Source organism: Phaethon aethereus (assembly GCF_964289735.1).
Source record: "Phaethon aethereus genome assembly, chromosome: 20".
Taxonomy (NCBI): Eukaryota; Metazoa; Chordata; class Aves; order Phaethontiformes; family Phaethontidae; genus Phaethon; species Phaethon aethereus.
In genome coordinates, this window is record NC_138596.1 from 3293494 (window position 1) to 3313917 (window position 20424).

Sequence of the window (20424 nt, forward strand, 5' to 3'; positions counted from 1 at the left end):
CTCTTTTATTGTCTTCAACTGAAGAGTATGATACAGAGGAACTACACATATGTTTCATTCATATAAAAAAGAGAGCCCTTTATTTACACAAGTGTTCAAAGTCACCAATGGTAGCTAACAACAACTCTGTCTTTTCTTTGTAGTCTTTTGTTAGTTATTCCCATCTAGATGGAGCAAGCATTGGTCAGTAACACTTAGAAAAACATGTGAAAAGCTTTTGGGCAGGAAAAAAAAAGAAATATATTCTAAAAGAAGCCAAATCTTTATGGGCGTTTCACGGTAACAAGCCCATCAGAATACTTACAACAATCACCGACAAAAAGAACAGTTTCAGTATGCGCTCAGCAGCCTAATCATTCTCAGCCTTTCTTTTACTTCCCCATCTAAGTAACTATACCCTGGACATGCACAAACTCAACGTGTATGAAAAAAGGTAGAAATTTATTTAAAAGTAATTGTGCTTTTATTTATAAAACAAATTTACAATCAGACACTGTCCTGCTGTGTTTCTAAAAGCATGATTCTCTTAAAAATGACAAAACGTAGCTTATTATTATCATCATTATCATTATTATTACTTTGTCATTATATTAATAATATTAATTTTATGCTTAAGTTTAAAAACATACTGCTCTCCCCTTCCCATCCCCTCCTTCTCTGTGGTACTTGATATATATAAAGAAAAGGCTTTCCAACGACCAAAGATTTTCAATTATAACTAATAATAATAATAATAATGATAATTAATCATACACATTTCCATGTGTAAAACATGGCCGGTTCTAAAACAAACTACCAATGTACAAAACTGTTCTCCCTCCCCTACCCTGGGCCACCCAAGAGATAGACAGACCATGGAAGAACTTTATCCCAGAGGCTTTCTGAGAAAATAAAAATTAATAAAACAACACACAACCCTTGAGATCGTTGTCTTTGGTGTGGAGGACATTACTGACGGGCAGCTGGAGCTGCTCTGCTGAAAACGCTGGGACACTTAAGGCTTGTTGTTTTGGCTGCTGCAGAAGCCTCTGTTGGGCCAAGGGTCACCGATGCTTTGGTATGACTACCAGCTCCTCACACCCCACCACCCCAGTGATGCCATAAGATCCCCCCACACCCCCACTCTATATCCCTCCCCCCCATCCCCCTGCTCGTAGCCCCTTCACCACCTCTGGGGCTTTACGCTCGCTTCCGTCTTCCTTCCAGATTTCGGAAGCTGGAGGGTCTCAACTTCATCTCCGCAAACTGGATGGAATATTCGTGGCCCTTCCAGTGGAACCAGTTAACACCCTGCAAAGACAAAGATGAAGTGTGGGAGGTCATGCATTCGCTTCTTCTTCTGTTGCCAGCCTTTACTGCTCTCGTTTCTGCTTACTGGCTGTTTTCTAACTTGGGAACAGACGCACAACAAAGTAGAGGGGCTTTGGGAAACACGGGGCTCTGGCCACTAGCGTGCCCAACCTGTACAAACCAACCCACATGCTGTCCCCCAGAGCTGAACATTTTGTTTCACATGTTGAAAACTACAATTGTTCCCTGCACACTTGGGATATTCCCTTGGAAAAGCATACAAAAACATCAGTATTTCACCAGCTGACATTAAATTCTTGTTTTGTGAGCAACTGCCTATATCTTTCCCTATCATCCTTTGGTCTGGAGAGTGTTCAGATGTCTGGCAAGCTGAACCACCAGGCAGATCCATAATTGCAACTCCCCTTCTTCTAATGCATTATGGAAGCCTTCAAACACCAAGCTCACCTGACTGTGGCTGTTGTCACCATATCTGCCCATCAGATTGACTCGGTGACAATTCTTGTACCAGAATGCACCCTTGTATGACAAAGCACAGTTGGTGATGGCAGAATCGTTGTCCTTGTCAAAGGTGGAGAATGACCTTCCGTTGTGGTACGTCATGGAGTCACCTGGATGGGGGAGACGAAAGAGCAAAGTCAGAGGTTTGCCTAATTTAGATTACATGGGAATGACCATTCTGCAGAAAATGTTTGTGCTGTCCCACGCACTGTCTACAAAGCCTTGCTGTGTATCTAAGTTTTTAAAAATTTACTTCTTTTACTACAGAAGGAAGTATACAATCTTTGTTGTTGGAGGCAAGCCAAAATATTTTTCCAGGTGGTCTGTAATCCCTAACTTATTAAGTGTTTTTTCATGCAGCTCAATTTCTGCACTACTTGCTGAAAGCTGGATTTTGGCCTTGTACAGAAGGCAATGTGGACAAACCAAGTCCAAAGAGACCTCTGCAAGGAGTGAGTCAAGACCAAAGGAGTCTTTGCACTTAGCTGGTCCATGTAGTAATGCTACCCATCTTCATTAGCTGAAAACACAGAGATATGTCTGCCTACTGTCACTTCTCACTCCCAGGGTCTGGGTGCCCAGTTACAGATGGGTGCAATAGAAGCAGCCTTCAGTGTACACCTGAAGCAGAGCTCACATTCATGCCTTAGGATCTGTGCTGCTCCATCCATTCATCTTGCATCTGAATGCTTAGGAAGAGGAAGTAGTCGGATTGAATCCTACTGGCTGTAGCAGCTACTACTGCTCTGCATCAGTGTGTTTGCCTTTAATAGACATTAGTTCTGCTACTGCTGCATATCCTTTGTCTGTATCCCCATCGGCTGTGCATAAAGCTCATGCGATGGTCACAGGGCTGAGACCGTACACACACATCTCTGTAGTCTGTTTTATGCACCTTGCAGCATGAAAGTGCTGCATAGGAGCAACCCAAGGAGATATTTCTCCTTTTAAGACATCCTGTGGAGCTGGATTTATCTCTTAATCCTCTGAAGCCCTGAAGAGAACTCAGTAAGGGCTGCAGGGTTGTCCCCAGTATGATTACAAATGGCAGTTGATTTGTTCAGCAAAATTACAAATCATGTTATAGCAGGACACTGCTGCATATTCCACTGACAAGAAATGAGGCTGTGCCAAGATATTATTAGCTGTATAAATGACATCCAAGCATTGGCCAAATGAGATATGTGGCTGTTTAATATACTTGTTTATATTCTGTCATAAGCATGCCATAAAAAGTGGCATCTAAATGACTGGAAGATTTAAAACGGAAACATAGAATTTGTTATGTTCATATTTTCAAACACCTGACATACAAAAGGTACCTGCTGTGATGATCTGCAACGTTCACATACTGTTACCTTGATCTAACTGGGAGGAAATTGCAAATCAGAAGAAAAAAAAAAATTTCATCTCACCTGCTGTGCCGCTGTACCCATCCACTCTTAGCCGGTATCTGCTCTTCGCGTCTCCAACGCTGAATCTGTCGTAGACAGCATAAGCTGTCTCACCTTTGTCCCGCAGATCCACGCGCAGCTCGTACTGGCCCTGAGAAGTGATTTTGTGGAGGTTCTCCAGACCTGTGGAAATAAATTAACAATCCATTTGCCTCCTCATGTTTATTTGTCTACCATCATGTTATCCCATAAAGGAGGTCATACTGGCCAGTACAGATACAGCAGGGCTGTATCACACTGATGAGGGAAGTGAGCTATTTCAGCTGTAGGGTGATGTTAGCACAAAACCAAATAGATAAAACCAGTCTGACTGAGAGACCTCTTCCCTTTAAAGTAGCAGGCAGCCCTTTGGAAAAAGTAAGCAAAGTTGTGTTTTGTGATCATCATTGTCTTTCATTTACAATGAAATAGAATGTAGCGCAATTTTTGAAAGTTTGCTTTTTACTTCTATTTTCCCCACTCTGCTTTTGTTGCTGGGGGTGTCCTGGCAGTACAGGAAGAAGAAGGTTTGCAATTGCTTCTCAGGTTATTACCTCCTGACTTCTTACAGAGCAGCAGTGAGCATTGGTTTGGTACTTTCGGTGACCCAAGAAGCATGACATCTATGAACTGCAACTGGAGGGACTGGCTTGGACCTGGCAATTACAATCTCCCTCACAGCATGCTGTCTCTAGCCTCCTTTGTGCAGATTATGTTCCCATTTACAAATACTCTTGCCAACTAAATGGAGGCTTCAGAGTGGCTCCTAGTCTTCTGGGCTTTGTGTTTTCTTTTTAAAAAAAGACAAATTCTTGCCACTTACCGATCCAGAATTCATCCTTAGGATCTCCAAAACCAGCCACATAAGTTCTCCAGTTCTTGTAGAAATCTTCTTTTCCATTTTGACGCCTCAGGAACACCTGCAAACACCACATGCAAGAATTGTTACCAACAGACTGTCTTTGACAGAAAACTAACAATGTGGCTTTTACAAACGCAGAGGCTGACATTGCTGCTCCCGTGCCCTTGCCACCCAAAGCAGCAATCCCACTGCAATTACTGAATTGTACCAAGTCTGTTGAACGCTCCTTTTCTCTAGTTTATTCACTGGGTTCCCAGGCTCCCCTGGGTGATGTGGCCTTTTAGTTGTGGCTCTCTGCTGTTTTAACAGCCCTTTGCAGTTCTGTATTTCTCAGTCAGGACCTTCTACATCCTCTAGTTTCCTAGCCATGCATTTCTCCAGCTCCTCATTCCTCTCTGCACCCGGATTCCTCTGACATGTTCAGATTTGAGGACATCAGTACAGAGAGCTGGCATTTTTATTGCCATTCATTTGTTGTCTGGGTGGGATGTGTCTCTTGTATAATGGCCTGGGAAGCCCAGCCTGCCACCAAACCATGTGGCTGCTGAACAAATGCTTTCTCTGGCCTGTGCTCTCTCTCATTCAAATAGAGTCAGTCTGCCCTCTTCTCATCTAATTACCTACTTAGAAGCTGTGAATCTGATCTAAGATGGTCATTCCAGGACCCCCTACAGCCAGTGGAGAGAGATCAGTGCTTTTCCCAGGTGCTGAAACCACTGGTCTGACCCATCCGTTGGAGACACTTCTCTCTCCTCCAACTACAGAAAGAGCTGGTAACCTTGTAGGCACCAAGGCGTCCTACTCAAGATAAAATTCCCCAAATTTATAGACAAGTCAGCCCTACTCTGATAATAGAGCACTATGAGGGATGCCATAGATGAGCAGGGGTGGGATCTGCTACCCCTGCTCCTAGCACAGGCAGATGCATGTGAGGGTGGTGTGGACCCTCTCCCTCTTACTCACAATCCATCCGCCCCCATCCTCGCCCATGTCGCAGAAGACTTGCAGAGGCTGAGCCTTGTCCCCATTCAGGTAAACTGTGTAGAGCCCAGAGGTGGTTTCTCCATTCAGGAGAGCCTGGGAGCAGTCTTTAGGGTAAGGATAGAGAAGACCAGCTGCACATAAAAAAAAGAGAAAGCAGTCCTTAATAAACCAGCAATTACCAGGAACTTCTTGAATATAGATGACTCATGAAAATCTGTTGTGGGTCAATGGCACAGCCCGGTACAGAGCCCAGGAACAGGCTTGTAATTGCTATCCTACATAAAAAGATTCACAGTAAACGGCAGATTGATGTAAATTTTTCTTTTGAATATGTTTTTGCACATCTGTCTACACTCTTAGAAGCGCTGTGAATGCCAGATAACTACTCTCTGCTATGATGGGAGTGCATCCTCCAACTAAGTATTTAAATGGCATGAGCTGTGTTTACAGCAACTTTTTGGTAAGACCAAATCTACTAATCTCTGATTATGTGACAGAAAATGGAAGGGAAAACATAAAGGCAGGATAAATAAATAAACAAATAAATAGGGAATATTTTGTTAGCAAATACGATATTAAATATGTAATAAAACTAGGCTTTTAAAAACCAAACAATAACAGTTGGAACTACAGGGAAATGTCATTAAACATTTCTTTCTGACAACAAGCTAATGGCATCATTGCAGTCAGAACAATTTCTAACCCCCCAAAAAAAGCTTTTCTTTTTTTCTTTTGAAATTCCTTAGGCCGTTAACTTTTTCAGCCAATGGTCTAATTAAGTGATGTTTTAGGTGTGTTCATACTAGAGTTTTTAACTGTGGCTGCTCACAGAGTGGCTGTTGCTCCCTTTCCAGTGTGTTGCACATCCCTGCCTGTGCCTCAGCTACAGAGAATTTGCATCAGCTTTGGGATTTGGAGAAAAGCATCTGTCTTGCAGGGAGCTACTTCAGTGTTTCCCTCTCACTAAATGGCACACAAATGTGTGTTTAGTGTTAAGGCCGGGCTTAAGTGTCTGCCTGAACGAGGCTGACACTGTGTTCGTATGGGTGAAGGCACCCCATTCAGTCCCTGCTTATGGCCAATTTGCCAAACGTCACTTAAATACACTGGAATTAATTCTTCTCCTATTTCTGGTTGTGGATTGCCGCCTGTTGGTGGAGAGCAGCCTGCTCTACACAAGGAGTGACTGTGAGCAGGCTTGGGGCTGTGTGACTTTTCTTAGCGCTTCCGTGAGTCCTTGGGCTGAAGTTAGTACAGGCAGCTGAATGGAGAATGGACATGGCTGAAGGTCCCGCTGGGTCTGAAAGGATGGAAACTGTGAAAAGTGAGACAAATGACAGGGAAGATTCCACAGTTAATACTGAACAACTTCTATTTTTTTTAATGTCAGCTGTGAAGTGACCTTCAGAGAACACAATCTATTTTTGCATTCAGCTCACTGGAGAGCTGTTCTGTTAGAGCCGGAACAGCCATGCCGTGTGGCTCTCTGAAAACCGATCTCAGAAAGAAGTGAAAAAACATGCCCAGAAATTCATGTCCTCAGACCACTGAACTGATCTGTTTGTGTGTGTGTGTGGTTTGCTTCATTTCAACTTAAAATGCTGATTTGTTTTAACAGCTTGCTACGCATCAATACAGAGGTAAATCAGGGTGTCAGTTTGGATTTTAAAGAGTAATGTTCCTTTTGATATTTTACATGGGAAAGGCAGGATGCTTCATCAGAGAGAGGACCTATAGAGGTGACGTGGATGGATATAAAGAAAAGAATTTAATCCTGACAGTCCAGGGAAAGCAGATGACACAACAGCTCAGGGGGAACAGGAACTTTTGCACTGACACTACAAGCAAATGAAATGCATACTGAAAATTGGATTAAAAATCTTCTATGAGGTCTGTGTCTGCTTATTGCAGAGCTCAGCTCTGTCCTGAAAGCAGTAATGTATATGTTATTTCAGCTGTGCATGTGCTTTAAAGTCCTTACTTGTGGTGAAAATAGCCTGGATCATTTTGCTCTTCAGGGATCTGTTCAGCGCCTGGAGTTTTACCGTGTACTGGGTAGATGGGCTCAGCTCTGTCAGGCTGTAGGAAGTTGTCTCAGGGTTTAGGATGACTTCCTATGGGGAAGAGAAGTAATACAGGGAAATCTCAGTGAGAAAATCTTAATGACTGCAACTGTTACATATTTTAGTTTGTCATATTATTTTTTGTGGTAATTACTTATGGTATTTTTAACCATCTAAATTATTTAATACAAAACTTCTATTCCTCTAAGGTTTTTATCAAGCTAACTTTCTTTAGAAGTTTGAGAAAAGTTGTCTGGAAATGAATGTTTACCATCATAATGTATAAGCTGTGTGGTTTAAAAGAAAGTCAGCCTAAATGTTCACATGCCTTGAACGTACACATTGTATAGGTGTCTCTGTGAAAGTCATAAAAATTGAGAAGAATCACACTTTAGGACAAGGAAATATCACACACCAGTCTTCAAAAGGTTGTTTTTCTGTAACTGTAAAAGTTTGATTTTCAGTAAGCTTAGGAAATTTGCCTTCTTGAAAATCAGAACCCTTTCTGATGTACCAGGCTGTGCAGCATCCGAAACTATCTATTACATCATTTTTGCTGGGATTCACCTCATTCATATCTAAGCATCTAGTGTAATCTAGTTATGTAGCAACACAATAAAATTATTGGAGAGCAAGAGGCGCTTTCAAAGGTGATTCATCCTGCCTTCAACACCTCACTTGCACAGGGATGAATTCTCCTGAGTTTAGAAAGAGGAATCCCATTCTTTGGTGTGTGTGAGCTTATTCCATGGTACAGGTTTGGAATGAGGAAAAATGATTGCTTGTGCTTTTGTGTGTGTTGCGGAGAGATGACTGTCAAAATTCAGGCTGCAATTGAGCTTCTGTTTCAGGATATAATATAGGAAAGTACTTAAGCAGGTTTTAAATGCATTTTAAATGCATTCAGCTAGCACTGAAAGAGGTACTTACTATTTCACCATGTTTAACTTAAGGCACATGATTATGTTCCATTGCTGGACACTTCAGAACATCTCTACTGTCCAGTTTTGAGTTTTTTGAGGGTTTGGTTACAAGTGCTATACCTTGACTCTGCCGTCAATGGACTCGTAGATCAGAAGATAACCAGTGACAGGAGCACGTGGAGGCCTCCAAGTTATCACAGCTGTTTCCGACTGGATCTCAGTGGCACTTAAATCTCTTGGAGCATCCATTCCTGCAGGAATCAACAGATCAGTTACCATCGCACCTATATGGACTGTAGTACACAGTACATCTTATGTGCAGTATATTAAGATGGGCCAAAAAACCAAACTTTTTCTCCCCAGAAATTTGAAATTAGAAAATATCTTGACCTAATTTTGTGATTAAAAAGTAATTTTCCCATGGGAAGTTTTAAAATAAAGGTATTTATTTTACCTAAGTTAAAATATTGGCTTGCCTCAGGCACCTAGTTTATAAGCAGTTGCATTGAAGCAAAATTTTTGTTTTTTCAAAAGAAGACTTTTGAAACAAAATTGTGCCTTTCATTATTTCACACAGGAAGAGAGATTAGTATTTACATATTCCCAGGAAGAAAAACTTTGCTTCCAATGATGCCTCTTTTGAACAGAAAAACTTTTCATACTTGGTTTGGCTACAGCTTCCCTTCTCCACTGTAATTATGACACTGAATTTGTATGGCTTAGCTCTTGGCTTTCTAGTTAATGCCCTGGGACAAGTCAAGTAACAGTCAGGAAAATGAGAAATGTCTGTGATTTCATTGATGCTCATGGAAAGCCATAAGTATGAAACCAACTATATACCTTCAGCATTAGTAGCCCAACATTAACCCCCAAAGAAGAACTCCTGCTCCTGCTTTGTGTAAGAATCTGTAGAATTGGTGACAGAAAACCACCTTCTTGGATCAGTCACACTAGCCTTCCACTGGAGAAAATTTGGTGCAAATACTATCAAAATTCAGGTTTCTAGTAAAAAAAGTACAATGTGCTGGCTGACTTTATGGTATTAGAGAAAGGTGATCCAGGTGGGACTAGAAGAGATGGCAGCTCCCCCATAGTGAGGTGGGACATAGCACCTGTAGTAAATTGAGTGGAGAGGGTCTCACTCCTCTGCGTGTCCTTCAGTGCATGGACACTCAGTGTATACTCAGTTGCAGGTCGAAGGCCCTTCAGGTCATACTCCACAGTGTTTCCCGATACCATCTGAGTAACTTCTGGCTCTAAGAAGAAAACACGAAGAGAACACATGCCGGCATAATTCAAACATGTCATAATGTAATCAACTCCATGGTCTACTCAGTGTTTTATTTTTTTTACTAGCTGGGAGCAAGCGCAAAATAGTAAAAGCCCAGAGCCCACATCTCTGCTTACACCTATGCTGAATCTGAATTAACAGCAAAGTCCTTTATCTAAAAGTATTAGCACTCTCTAGTGTTCATATGAATTATAACACTATCTTTTCTTTTCAAGAATATCAGTTATCTCTGTTCATGTCTGAATTGGGAATGCTTAACTAAAATGATATTCTTTAAAATGCTTCCAGCGAGGCATCTTCTTCAAATAAGAGTCCCCTGCCATCCTCCTGGAGTCACATTGCTGCACCCATCTCTGAGCATCTCTCGAGAAGTGTAATACTGTCAGGTCTCTGACCCATCACTAACTCTTCTTACCGTCCTCAGAAGCATAGGAGACAACATAATTATCCACAGCAGCAATTGCTGGCTGCCAGGTTGCCAGAGCCTCAGAGTCTGTGATGTTCACCACTATTAGGCCTGATGGGCTGTCCAGAGCTGAAAGAAAGAGGATAACAGATTGAAGGAATTTGACAAACATTCTTGGCTCTGTGCAATGCTCTGTTGTAAATATACGATATAAAATGCGCAAACACTGCTGCTTGGTGCAGCTTTTATGATCCCCTTTGGAATAATGGAGCTCTGCAGAAACGACGTCAGTGCCTATCAGAAGGCATCAAATGCCTCCACTGGAAAGGGAGGTCAACGTGTGAAAAGATTAAACACTGGGAACTGACATAACTAACTATGTTCTCAGATCAGTTTTGATATCATCAGTCTCAACAGCTCTGTCAGAGCTGACATATTTCTCTCAATACCCTCAAATCTGGACGGCTTTTTGGACCAAACTCAGGAGAGAGAGCTGGGAAAAATAACTAATGTGACAGCAGCTGATAGGCACTGTGACCTTCCACCAGCTTGCCCAGCATGTTTAAAAATAAACCAATCAAACAGCCAGTCAACCATCCAAAATCCCCACACGTCCTGCCTTGCTTCCTCATGGGACTCTACTTTGCACATAGTTTTATTCTCTCCCTGAATTAGGATAGATATCTGCTTCCAGTACATCTGGAATGGGCTATAAATTTCATATTATTATCTGATACTCATCGTGCTGTTCCTTGCCTCAGTTGTCTGAATATTTGTTAGCCCCCCAAAAAAGAATGAATGAATGAGACTGCAAGTGTGGGGTCAGCAGGAGCATAGTGGACCCTCGTTTGCTGCAGGGATATTTAAAGCTGTATTAAAGAAAAAACAGGACTGTGTCTGCTTGGGACACAGTCTGGAACCTGGGAGATGTGGAGTTTGAGTCCACAACAGAAACTGGTCTGAACTGCTCAGCTGAGCTAGTCCTTTGCTCCCTCATCTGTAAAATGATATTAATTAAACTTCTGTTTTTTTCTGATATATTAGGACTGTAAATACATTAATTGTCTCTGTCTCACTGCAAGTTGGTTCAGCAGTTAGTAAATGGGAGCCTGATCAAACTTAGAAGTTCTATACTCATTTGAAATACAAAGACATAAAGAAATAGAGGGCAAAAATCTTCCTACAGTTTGTGTGGACAGCAAAAATGGGATCTCAGTGGGTCTTCAGCTCCAGTTCCTGAATCTCTCTTACAGCACAGACAATGCATTTGAAAATCTGCTATTTCCTCATTATTACCTGTTTTCAGAGTGCCAGAGATGGGTTCACTTTCTTCAAAGCCTTTCACAGAGATGATACTAACATTGTAGTCTACACCTGGGACTAACTTCACCAACTTGGTCCTAGTCTTGCTTCCATCGACTGTAACAACATTTGGAATACCTAGGATGAAGCCAAATGCCAAGGGATTAATGATAAAATACTCCAGTAAATGCTTGAAGGATGTGTTTCAAGTTAAAGACATTATGACCAACATGGACGTACTTGTACAGGAGGAGGTGAATTTTCCCCAGTTAGTTACAATCACCGATGTCAAAGGGCAGTCTCAGGAAAAATATTGCTGCCATGACACCTAAATCTAAGACATTGGTTTGTATATATTCCTAGTGGTATGCCAACAGTAAGAAAAATTCAACATTTCCATTCAGAAAAATGTAACATAACAAATGATACGTAAGGTGAAAACACAGCACTCTCTATATGGAAGTTCATACACTTGTGAGGACAGGCCTTGTAGTTTAGATCTGCTTTGTTTCTGGTAAGGGCTGGAAGCTTCTCCTTCACCCATCTCATTTTGAATTAAGATATAGTATATATTATTTTAAGAAATGCTGCATGTTTGAGTGAAGACTTAGGACATGTAATTGTTTCAAATTCTGGGTGTGTTCCAGGAAAGCACTTAGACAAATGCCTAACTTTATGACTGTGGATTGCTCCTTTTCTTCTGTGGGATCACTATATATTTAAAGTTGCATGTGTGCTTACATACTATATTGTCTAAAGGCCTATATCTTTACTTGTTGTAGTCAGTAATATGTCTTTTATGGTCCTGACGTCTGTAGTGTTTGTTCTTTAGCTATTTGCTTTTAGAGCTGTCCCTAAGTTATGCTAAAAATCTGTTTAAATATAGGAAGTTTTTAAGCTGAACACTAAAACAGAGATATAATCGATGGAATGAAACAACATGGGGGAGTAATAAGAAAAAACACTTCCTTGGAAAACAATTATAACCATGGATTATGAATATTATTTCCAAGGGCCATCTTTTCAAATATGCTTAACTCATTATGTCCCTACAAAATAATGAGACAATTTGGAAATAAATGCTTACTTAGGAGGGTCATCGGGAGCAGAGATTTTTGTGAACGTGGCCCTATTAGGGGTAAAACCATTCCAACATCTAGCTCTGAGCTCCCTTACAAGCCTTGTCCACGGGATGTGGGACACTATGTTCAGAGGTCGGATACTGGGACCATGTAGGCACACCCACATTCCTGGTCAGCAGTTTGAGGAAAAAAGAGATGATCTGTGTAAGATCACCTGGGGAGTGCACTGAGAGATGGAGATCAGCACAACAAACCTTTTCTGCTCTCCCTTTTACCATCTTCCTCCCTGCCCATCCTCACACTCACCTCCTGTGACAGGGACATAGGAAATCCGGAAGCTCTCCACGCGGGCGCGAGGGGGTGTCCAGCTGACTGTAGCAGAGTTTTCGGTGATGTCAGAGAAAGAAATTCCCTTGGGAGATCCAACAACTGTCGGTAGATAACAGAGAACAAAGACATCACACAGAAAGAAAAGGTAAATAATTTGTTTATCCGTCCTTAGTGCTGGAACACTGATTTGTCTTTTCCTTCTGTCCCAAGGGCTGATGCTATCAATAATTCTGTCCTAAACAACATTAATGCAGGGAGTACCAAACAGTTAATGGATTTATTACATACTGACAGCAACAATCTATTTGGTCTAAATTTTCCTTTTTCAGTAACATTACAGTAGTGCATAGCTTAAAAATACCCCAAACATGTATTTACATATCATGTACACAGAAGTAACAGAGATTTCAGTGTTATAGAAAATTATGGAGGGATACTTACAGGAATGAGATTCTATTACCCAGGAGCCATTGTATTTATAATATTTCCACCCCAGTTTCACTTGGATGATTTTTAGACTTTCCATTGAGTCTCAGAGCCCTATCTGTGACACACACCAACAGCCGCCCTTAGCCCTGGAGAGATGTCTCTTCCTGAGCATGAAGTTTCTACTATAGGATGCCTGGACTCAGTTGTGTGAGTTCATCACGGGTCCATCCTCTCAAGCACTGACTGCCTGTAACTTCTGTTGGCTTCAAACTAGAAGTGACAACATTTTCTTCTTGGAATCTTTATCTGAGACCATGATTTTCCTTAGGTACATTCAAGCACACCCACCCAGAGGACGTCCAAGTACAACCATCATGAGGAAGGCACTTGTGGTACCACTGCAGCTCTCTGTCATACAACCCAACCTTTCCCAGTATAAACCTGAGCACTACATTTGCCTGTATAAATTACCTCAGTAAGCTGGGCAAACCAGTTTTGCCAAAATGACCCAATCTCAAGATGCAAGCCAACACATATCTGAAACATTCCAGTTCAAAGCTTAATTAAGCTACTGCAAAACAAGATGGAAAGGGCTTCTGGAAGGACATGGTGAAGAGACCTGCCACTTCAAAGTTTACACTGAGTACCTCACTTCCAATTTGCTTTTTTGACAGTAACCAAAACAACCCTGATGTGTTAAAAAAATAAACAGCCCACACAGAGTAGGCCATTAGCACAAAGAGGAGAGGTACCAAACATCAGACACATTAAGAGTGGTGGAGACAGGCTGAGGGCAGGGGAAGGGGGGCAAGAGGAGAAAAAAAGTGACTGTGCTTGAAATAGCTTGGAAAGAACGTGCCTGTGGGAAAGAAGTCAGAGAGCTGTTTGTCCCATGTGTCCCCAAAGCTCTAGCAGCAACGCACTAAATCAGCTGAAAGGCAGGGAAAGAAAAACAACCGAGCTCTTAAGAGAAATGTAAATAATTTCTCTGGAGCTCACTAGACATGTTGCGTTTGTGGAAACATGGAAAAGCCAAAGAAAAAAAAGAAAATATTTAAAGATTTTAATTAAGATTTAGGTACAGTCTGAGGAAACAGAAGACCATAAAGAAAACCTGGGAAAGAGAGAGAGGTGAAAATCACATTGATTTTGCTTTGCATTGTAGGTGCCCTTAGTGCCAGGTGCCCTGGTAAAAAGTGCTAGTGACAACTCTGGAGACCAAAGAGATGGACCAATACTCCATTTTCATACACATGGGGAATTCCAACCTTTCCCAGAAAATAAAGTACCCGGTCCATCCCACTTGGACTCTGCTGTGCACACTTCCATGGGCTTCCTGCTTGTTTTCTGTACCAGGTGAACTGCATAACAAACAGTAGTAAGAAGAGCCTTGGCTATGTGAGAGTTCCACATCCCCAAGTACCCCAACTGCAGCTACTTTCCTGGGCGCAAACCTGGCAAAGAAAATATAACAGACCGTCAGAGCAAGCATCAGTCCTGGAATGAGTCCCAGAGATGTAATAGAGTGGTACCTTTGAGCACAAGGAAGTTAAAAAGGAGCAAATGAAACCATCTTCTTGAGCCACCTGGAAGCCAAAATTAAGCAGGTATAAAAAATGACCAGTGTGCTTTGTCTTGTCACTTATTAAAAACCTCAGTTCATCTGCTGGACAGATACAGGTAATTAGCATTATCCTCCAGCATCATTCCCCATTAGCTGTATGAGAGATGGAGAACTTTCCTGTGAGGTTGTTCAAGCACCCATGATACCTGAGTAGACGCTATTCTTTGGGAATTTTCTTGCTAAAAAATTGTTCTTTCATTACTGACAGACATAGTACTATGTTCACTGACTGTCTTCTCCAAAGCAACAGGAAGCACCAGGTTACATTTATCATGTATAAAGAGCATGTGAAGTGTTTTGTGATCCTCTCAGATGAAAAATGCTCTCACAGTGTGTCAAAACACCATTAGAAGAAGAGGAAAGTAACAGCATGAGACCCACACTTCCTACCAAGGGTACTAAGTGGCACATAGCTGTGTTGTGGTCCCCTGGTGAGGGCTGAATTGCGCCTTAACAGACATTATACAGATGAATTTCCAAAAGACACTGACTGTCCCTCTGAGAGCAGCAGTGGACAAACTCCCTTGTGCCAACTTGATCAGACACCGCAGATTTGTATGCTGCTGCCTTGCACTACAGTGATTTTATAATTAATGTTTTCTATCGCAGCAGAATTGATGAGGGCAAAATGACAGACAAATGCAGAGGGTAGCGAGAGTGGGTACCATCATCACCCCAAAGAGGATAACCTTTTAATAACTTTATCATCAGCAGTTCTGGGGGAAAACTATTGCTGTTCATTCATACATACGAGTAAATAATGGAGGAAAAACTACTGGTGATGGGTGTGGGAAGATATGACTTTATTGTCAACTCCCATGCCCAACGGTTTCACACCACATCCCTGGTGGGATGGAAGCAAGGGAGATCATCTCAGCCTCCAGGCAAGTTACCAGCTGCAGGACCAACACAAGCTACATGGAGAAAATGCCAAATGCCAGTCCTGCCCTACTCATCCTTTCCACATCCAAAGCGCACGGCTGATCTCTTAAAAGAGGAAGAAGGAAAGAAAACCACAGAAGAGGACAAGGAATCAAAAGGTGAACACTGCAAGATGCTTCCTCCCCCTCCTTCCCCATGGCGGGCCGGTGGTTTGCTGTACAACGCGGTAAGAGGTCAGACCCTCAGAGAGGAATGCTCAAACCACACTCCCTCAACTACATGAATTACACCAGCTGAGGACCTGATCCCTGAAGACTATTTTTGTATACAAGGTATGTGCCCAGGTAGGGAAGAAGGGGGAAGATGTGAGTGATAAATACAGACGAGGATTTTCTACCTAGGTTATTTTCCTGCCTTCATTTCCATGGTAGTGTTTGGTTTACGTTTTCTGGTCTGTTTGCTAGCTTTGTTCCAACTGTTATTTTACTATCTATCTCCTCTACTAAAGCTAAAGACTTTCTAGCTAATTTATTCCTTGCTCACTTGTAACTTGTACACAGGCCAGCATAAAGTAAAGCTGAATATAAGCCTGTCTGAGCTACGCCCTTCAGGGAGAGAAATATTTCTTTGCAACCAGACTGAAGATGCTATAAATGTACATATGTTTGTCTAATAATCAACTCCTAAAAAAGAAATCAGTTAGATGCCTTGGCGGCCCAGCTACCCAATGTGGTGAAATCTGCAGTCCAAATTATTTAGCTGGATTTTTGTGGCTCCAGCTCTATTATCAATTATCCATGGGCTATTTACATCTGACAAACATCTTTTGGGCTATTGGCTTCAGTAGGTGACATGTGCTAAATCTGCTTGAAAGAACTGAATAAGAATGTAGTCATGAGGAAAATGATAACTCTTAGTGGTTTACCATAAATATCCTAGAAGTCAGTGAAAATGGGGACATGGTGCTAACAAGTGCAGTTGACTTTAAACATCCCTCTCCATTATGAGTCAATCTGCATGAGCCTGGAGAACGGTGGCTTGTGATGGATGCATGTTCTGCTTCATGTAAATGTCTGGGTGAGTATATATATGCCCTTGCTGTTTATTCAAGGGATGTGACAGCAATCAGTGGAGCTGGTCAGAAACGTGCCTTGCCATGCTAACAAGTGGCACCACAGACATTAAGGTGAATCATGAGGCCATGCTATTTCAGGAAAAGCTGTTCAATACTGAGTTATTGTTGTCCCTTTTCTGGGCATTGTATGGAGTACACTGCTACAGCTGGGCAAAGGCCACTCTTCTGCATTTCTGTTTGCTTCCTCATACACTGAACTTACCTGTCCCCTTCTTGTTCCCTTCCTCTCAGAATTAGGTTGATTTGAAATTACTATGTTTTCATATCAGCAAGCTCAAAATCTTTAAAAGAGTGATTTTGGGTCACAGGACATTGCTTCATTTTCTTTAGATTTAAATGTTTTTCAAAATGAAACCATGATTTTGGTGGAAAAAAAATTGAAAAGCCAACATTAGCTGCTTCAAATTATGAACTGTTTTTTGTTTAAATTAACCTAAGGAATTCAACCTAAGCCTCAAGAACTTTTTACTTGACTAGTATCTACATATTTTCATAGAAAAATAATAGAAGAAATAATAGTCCAGATACAAATGGCAAAAACTTCCTTCTTCTCCCTGGCACTGAGAAAATGAAAAATATGGAGATTTTTCAGAAACATGTATAGGTGTAGGCTAACTTCAGAGAAAGACATTTGCAGTTATGTTTACAATGTTTTTTCATTAATGTGAGACTGTGAAAGGCAAGAACTCCAGCTTTGTGTTATTGGCGTGCTGCAGTTGAGGATTAAGGCCTTGGTATTTTTAAACCAAAATGGCGTGAATTGGCAGTCATATCAGCATCTTTTCTTCTGAATGATTTTACCTGGGTAAATCACTAAGCTAATTTACATCAGGACTTTTGACACACAAAAATGGGAATATATCGCAACTTCTGCTGAGGGAGTTCAAAGCTTGGATTTTGCAAGAAACTCAAGTTTATTTTGAACTATTGAGCCTATGTTACTCCTGGTAAGATCAGTCTAAGTTAACAGTGGTTAGTCCATTGCTGATCAAGGCATAAATAGACTTCTCAATAGCTCTGGTAAATTCATTTTGTCATACCTCTTTTCTAAGGAGGTAAGTTGTTGTGCAATGGTGATACATAATTAGTCACAGGAAATCATTGAAAAAGGCTGATATGGAGACAATATTGCTTGACCCTCAAAGGCAGTGCTTTAATCACTAGGCTCTGATGCCTAATTCCAGATCATGAAAGTAATTAAATAAAACCATATTAAAGAGACAGTGATGAAGCTAAGGAGTCTGAGATGAGGGGTTATAAATAACTACACCACATTGAACAAATAACTTGGATAGGGGACATGCAGGAGACAGTTCAAACACCTCAGTAACAGCTCAAGCTGGCTATGAAAATAAAATAGGCATCAACATGTTATACTTTTCCTACTGCAAAGACAATACCTGTGGTTGCTACTGCATTTACGGGTTGGGAACGTCGTCCACTGCTAACTCCATAGAGCTCAATTTCATATTCAGTACCCTCTTTCAGCCCTGTTATATCCTGGGTGCGCTCATGGCCTGGTACTATTAGTTCCAGTGGATCAGATTTCCTTTTGGTATCCCTGATTTTTAGAACAAAACTGTCGAAAACCCCATCATCTGCAGTCCAGGACAGACGGAAGCCATCTGGAGTAGCATCTGAAACCAGAAGGTTGTCGACCTCGGGTTCTGCTTCTAAAAAAGGAGAAGATAGCAGTAGGGAAAAGAAATCATTTTTTTTAATCAGTTCATTAGACACCTGCCTGAGGTCTGGACATAGCACACCTCAAGAATCCAACCACAGTTCAAAGAAAGGGAAACAATCTGCCAGCTACTGGGGGGGAAAAAAAAACCAAAAAAAACCCCAAAAAACTATTAGCATTAAACACATACTGGAGATACAGTAGTGTGTGCAGGCCCATTCAAACTTTCACTCTTTAATAGCAAACCCACTGCATGGACATACACCATTTGCCTCTGACATGCAAAGTTATACATGCTAACAGTGAGTTTGATGTGCATTTCTCCCTCGCTACCTATGTAAAATCTTTATGTATGATAAAAACAAGCTCTGGTTATAGAACTGCAAGCATGCCTGTAATATTGTCGAGTCCCTCTCTGTTAGGAGGACAACATAGAAGCCACTTGAAAGAGTCTTTTTCTTCATGCAAAACCCTTATTTCATGCACTTTGGGCATCTGTGGTGCTTCTGATCAGATGAATCCTTTACTCTGATATTAAACAAATGCTGAAGCAGCAAAGGGGAATCATGAAAATTCGTATCCCTTAAAGAGCACACTTAAATCCAAATGCAAGGCCTCCTGTCTTTAGTGAAAGAACCCACGAAAGAGGATCCCAGGAGCTGTAAGTTATTAATTACCTGCAAAATATCTTTAGCTCAGTATGGTCAGGCATCATTACCCAGAGAAATGCTACTGGAGTGGTTACTGTCTTACAGCATCTCCAGTGCACTTCTTTCTTCCACAGAAAGACATTCCTATCTATTTTTTCATGAACCTCCAATCAGGTAACCCCCGGCTTTACTGCTGGGGGCAGACAGCAACATGCAGATGAGACTTGATGGTTATGGGGCCAGAGAATCAGTCTGCAATGATCATTCAAGAAAGCTCAGCTGCTGCTGGAAAACAGCAGCTGTGATGAAGTTGAAAACATGAGCTAATGTTTTCTGGAGAGAGATGTCAATTTTATGCGTGGCAATATCACACTCAATGGTCTTTGGGTGGAACCCACACAGAGAGTGAAAGAACGGAGGCCATGGGCAAGAAATCGATGACTCTTCCTGAAGGTCCTGACATTTGGCAAGTTGGAGAATGTTGATGTGCCCAGCAGCTGTTAACAAGACGAGCTACTGCATGCAGCCATTTTTCTTTAAAGAATTCGGTTAGAAGTACCTGCATGACCATACCAGAAACTTTCACCCCTCAACCCACGTCATGCGCCTCTATGGGATCCCTCATAAAGACAAAAGGGAAACATCAAGTTAAAAGGAACGGAATTTCTTTGGTGAACCTTTCAATCATGAGGAGTTATGTGTAGCCACGATGCAGAAAAGAATGCAAAAGCCAAGGATTGCTTTGGCAAATGGATTGCATGAAACATCTTCCATGTGAGAAGAAAAGCAAGAAAGAAAGGGTGGAAGAGAACAATTTGTTCACATTGAAATACCTGTAACAGCCACAGTGCTTAGGGGCTTTGTTTGGTGCCCCTTGGCAAAACCATAAAGCATAACCTCATAGCCAATGCCAGTAATAAGGCCTTTAAGCTTCAGTTGCCGCTGGGCTCCTGTAAGGAGGAACTCCTGTGGGTCCAGCAGCTTGCCAGAGTCCACCACGACTACTAGAAAGTTGTCAAAGGCATTCTCCAATGCCATCCACGACACTGTGAACCCATAAGGGTTAATATCAGAGACAGTTAGGTTTTCCAGTGGGGGCATGGCCTCTAAAAGAAGGGAAGGTGCAAAAACACACAAAAAAAGAAGCGAAAAACATTGCAAATTAGAAAGTGTCACAGATTCCACCAAACATAAATCACATTTTTCCCCAAAGTATGGATTTAATAGAAGTGCATAGCCAGGACCACAAGACTAGGATTTTCAATGGAGCTTCCAGAAGTAGATGCTCAATTCTTAATTTTCATCAAGGGTGTTTCAGCACCTCATCTCACATGCTCCATTGAAATTCCTTCCAAGCTCACTGTGTAAGGACATTTCTTCTGTTATACATGCACTGTAAGACAGTTATAACCAAAACTGTTTTAGAAATGCTATGCATAAAGCTTTCATTTCCTTCCACTTGTCTCCACCACCGGTGCTCTTAGGGACAAGCCTCAACTTTGGCATTCACAATTCCCGTATTTTGCTTCTTTACC

The 20424-nt window shown here is 41.6% G+C and overlaps 1 protein-coding gene across 1 annotated transcript in view; it reads right to left on the reverse strand.

The window, feature by feature from the left end:
* Nucleotides 1-1041: 1041 nt before the first annotated feature.
* TNC (tenascin C) overlaps nt 1042-20424 on the reverse strand; it is a gene marked incomplete at its 5' end in the record, with an annotated part of 47816 nt that continues 28433 nt past the window's right edge. Inside the window, 12 exons of the mRNA XM_082008810.1 lie at nt 1042-1290; nt 1759-1922; nt 3228-3389; nt 4069-4165; nt 5071-5222; nt 7073-7205; nt 8198-8328; nt 9190-9333; nt 9784-9903; nt 11071-11214; nt 12465-12587; nt 17959-18231. Of these exons, the coding sequence (XP_081864936.1) occupies nt 1180-1290; nt 1759-1922; nt 3228-3389; nt 4069-4165; nt 5071-5222; nt 7073-7205; nt 8198-8328; nt 9190-9333; nt 9784-9903; nt 11071-11214; nt 12465-12587; nt 17959-18231 (1754 nt within the window). The 3' untranslated portion in view covers nt 1042-1179. The remainder of the gene's footprint in view (nt 1291-1758; nt 1923-3227; nt 3390-4068; nt 4166-5070; nt 5223-7072; nt 7206-8197; nt 8329-9189; nt 9334-9783; nt 9904-11070; nt 11215-12464; nt 12588-17958; nt 18232-20424) is intronic.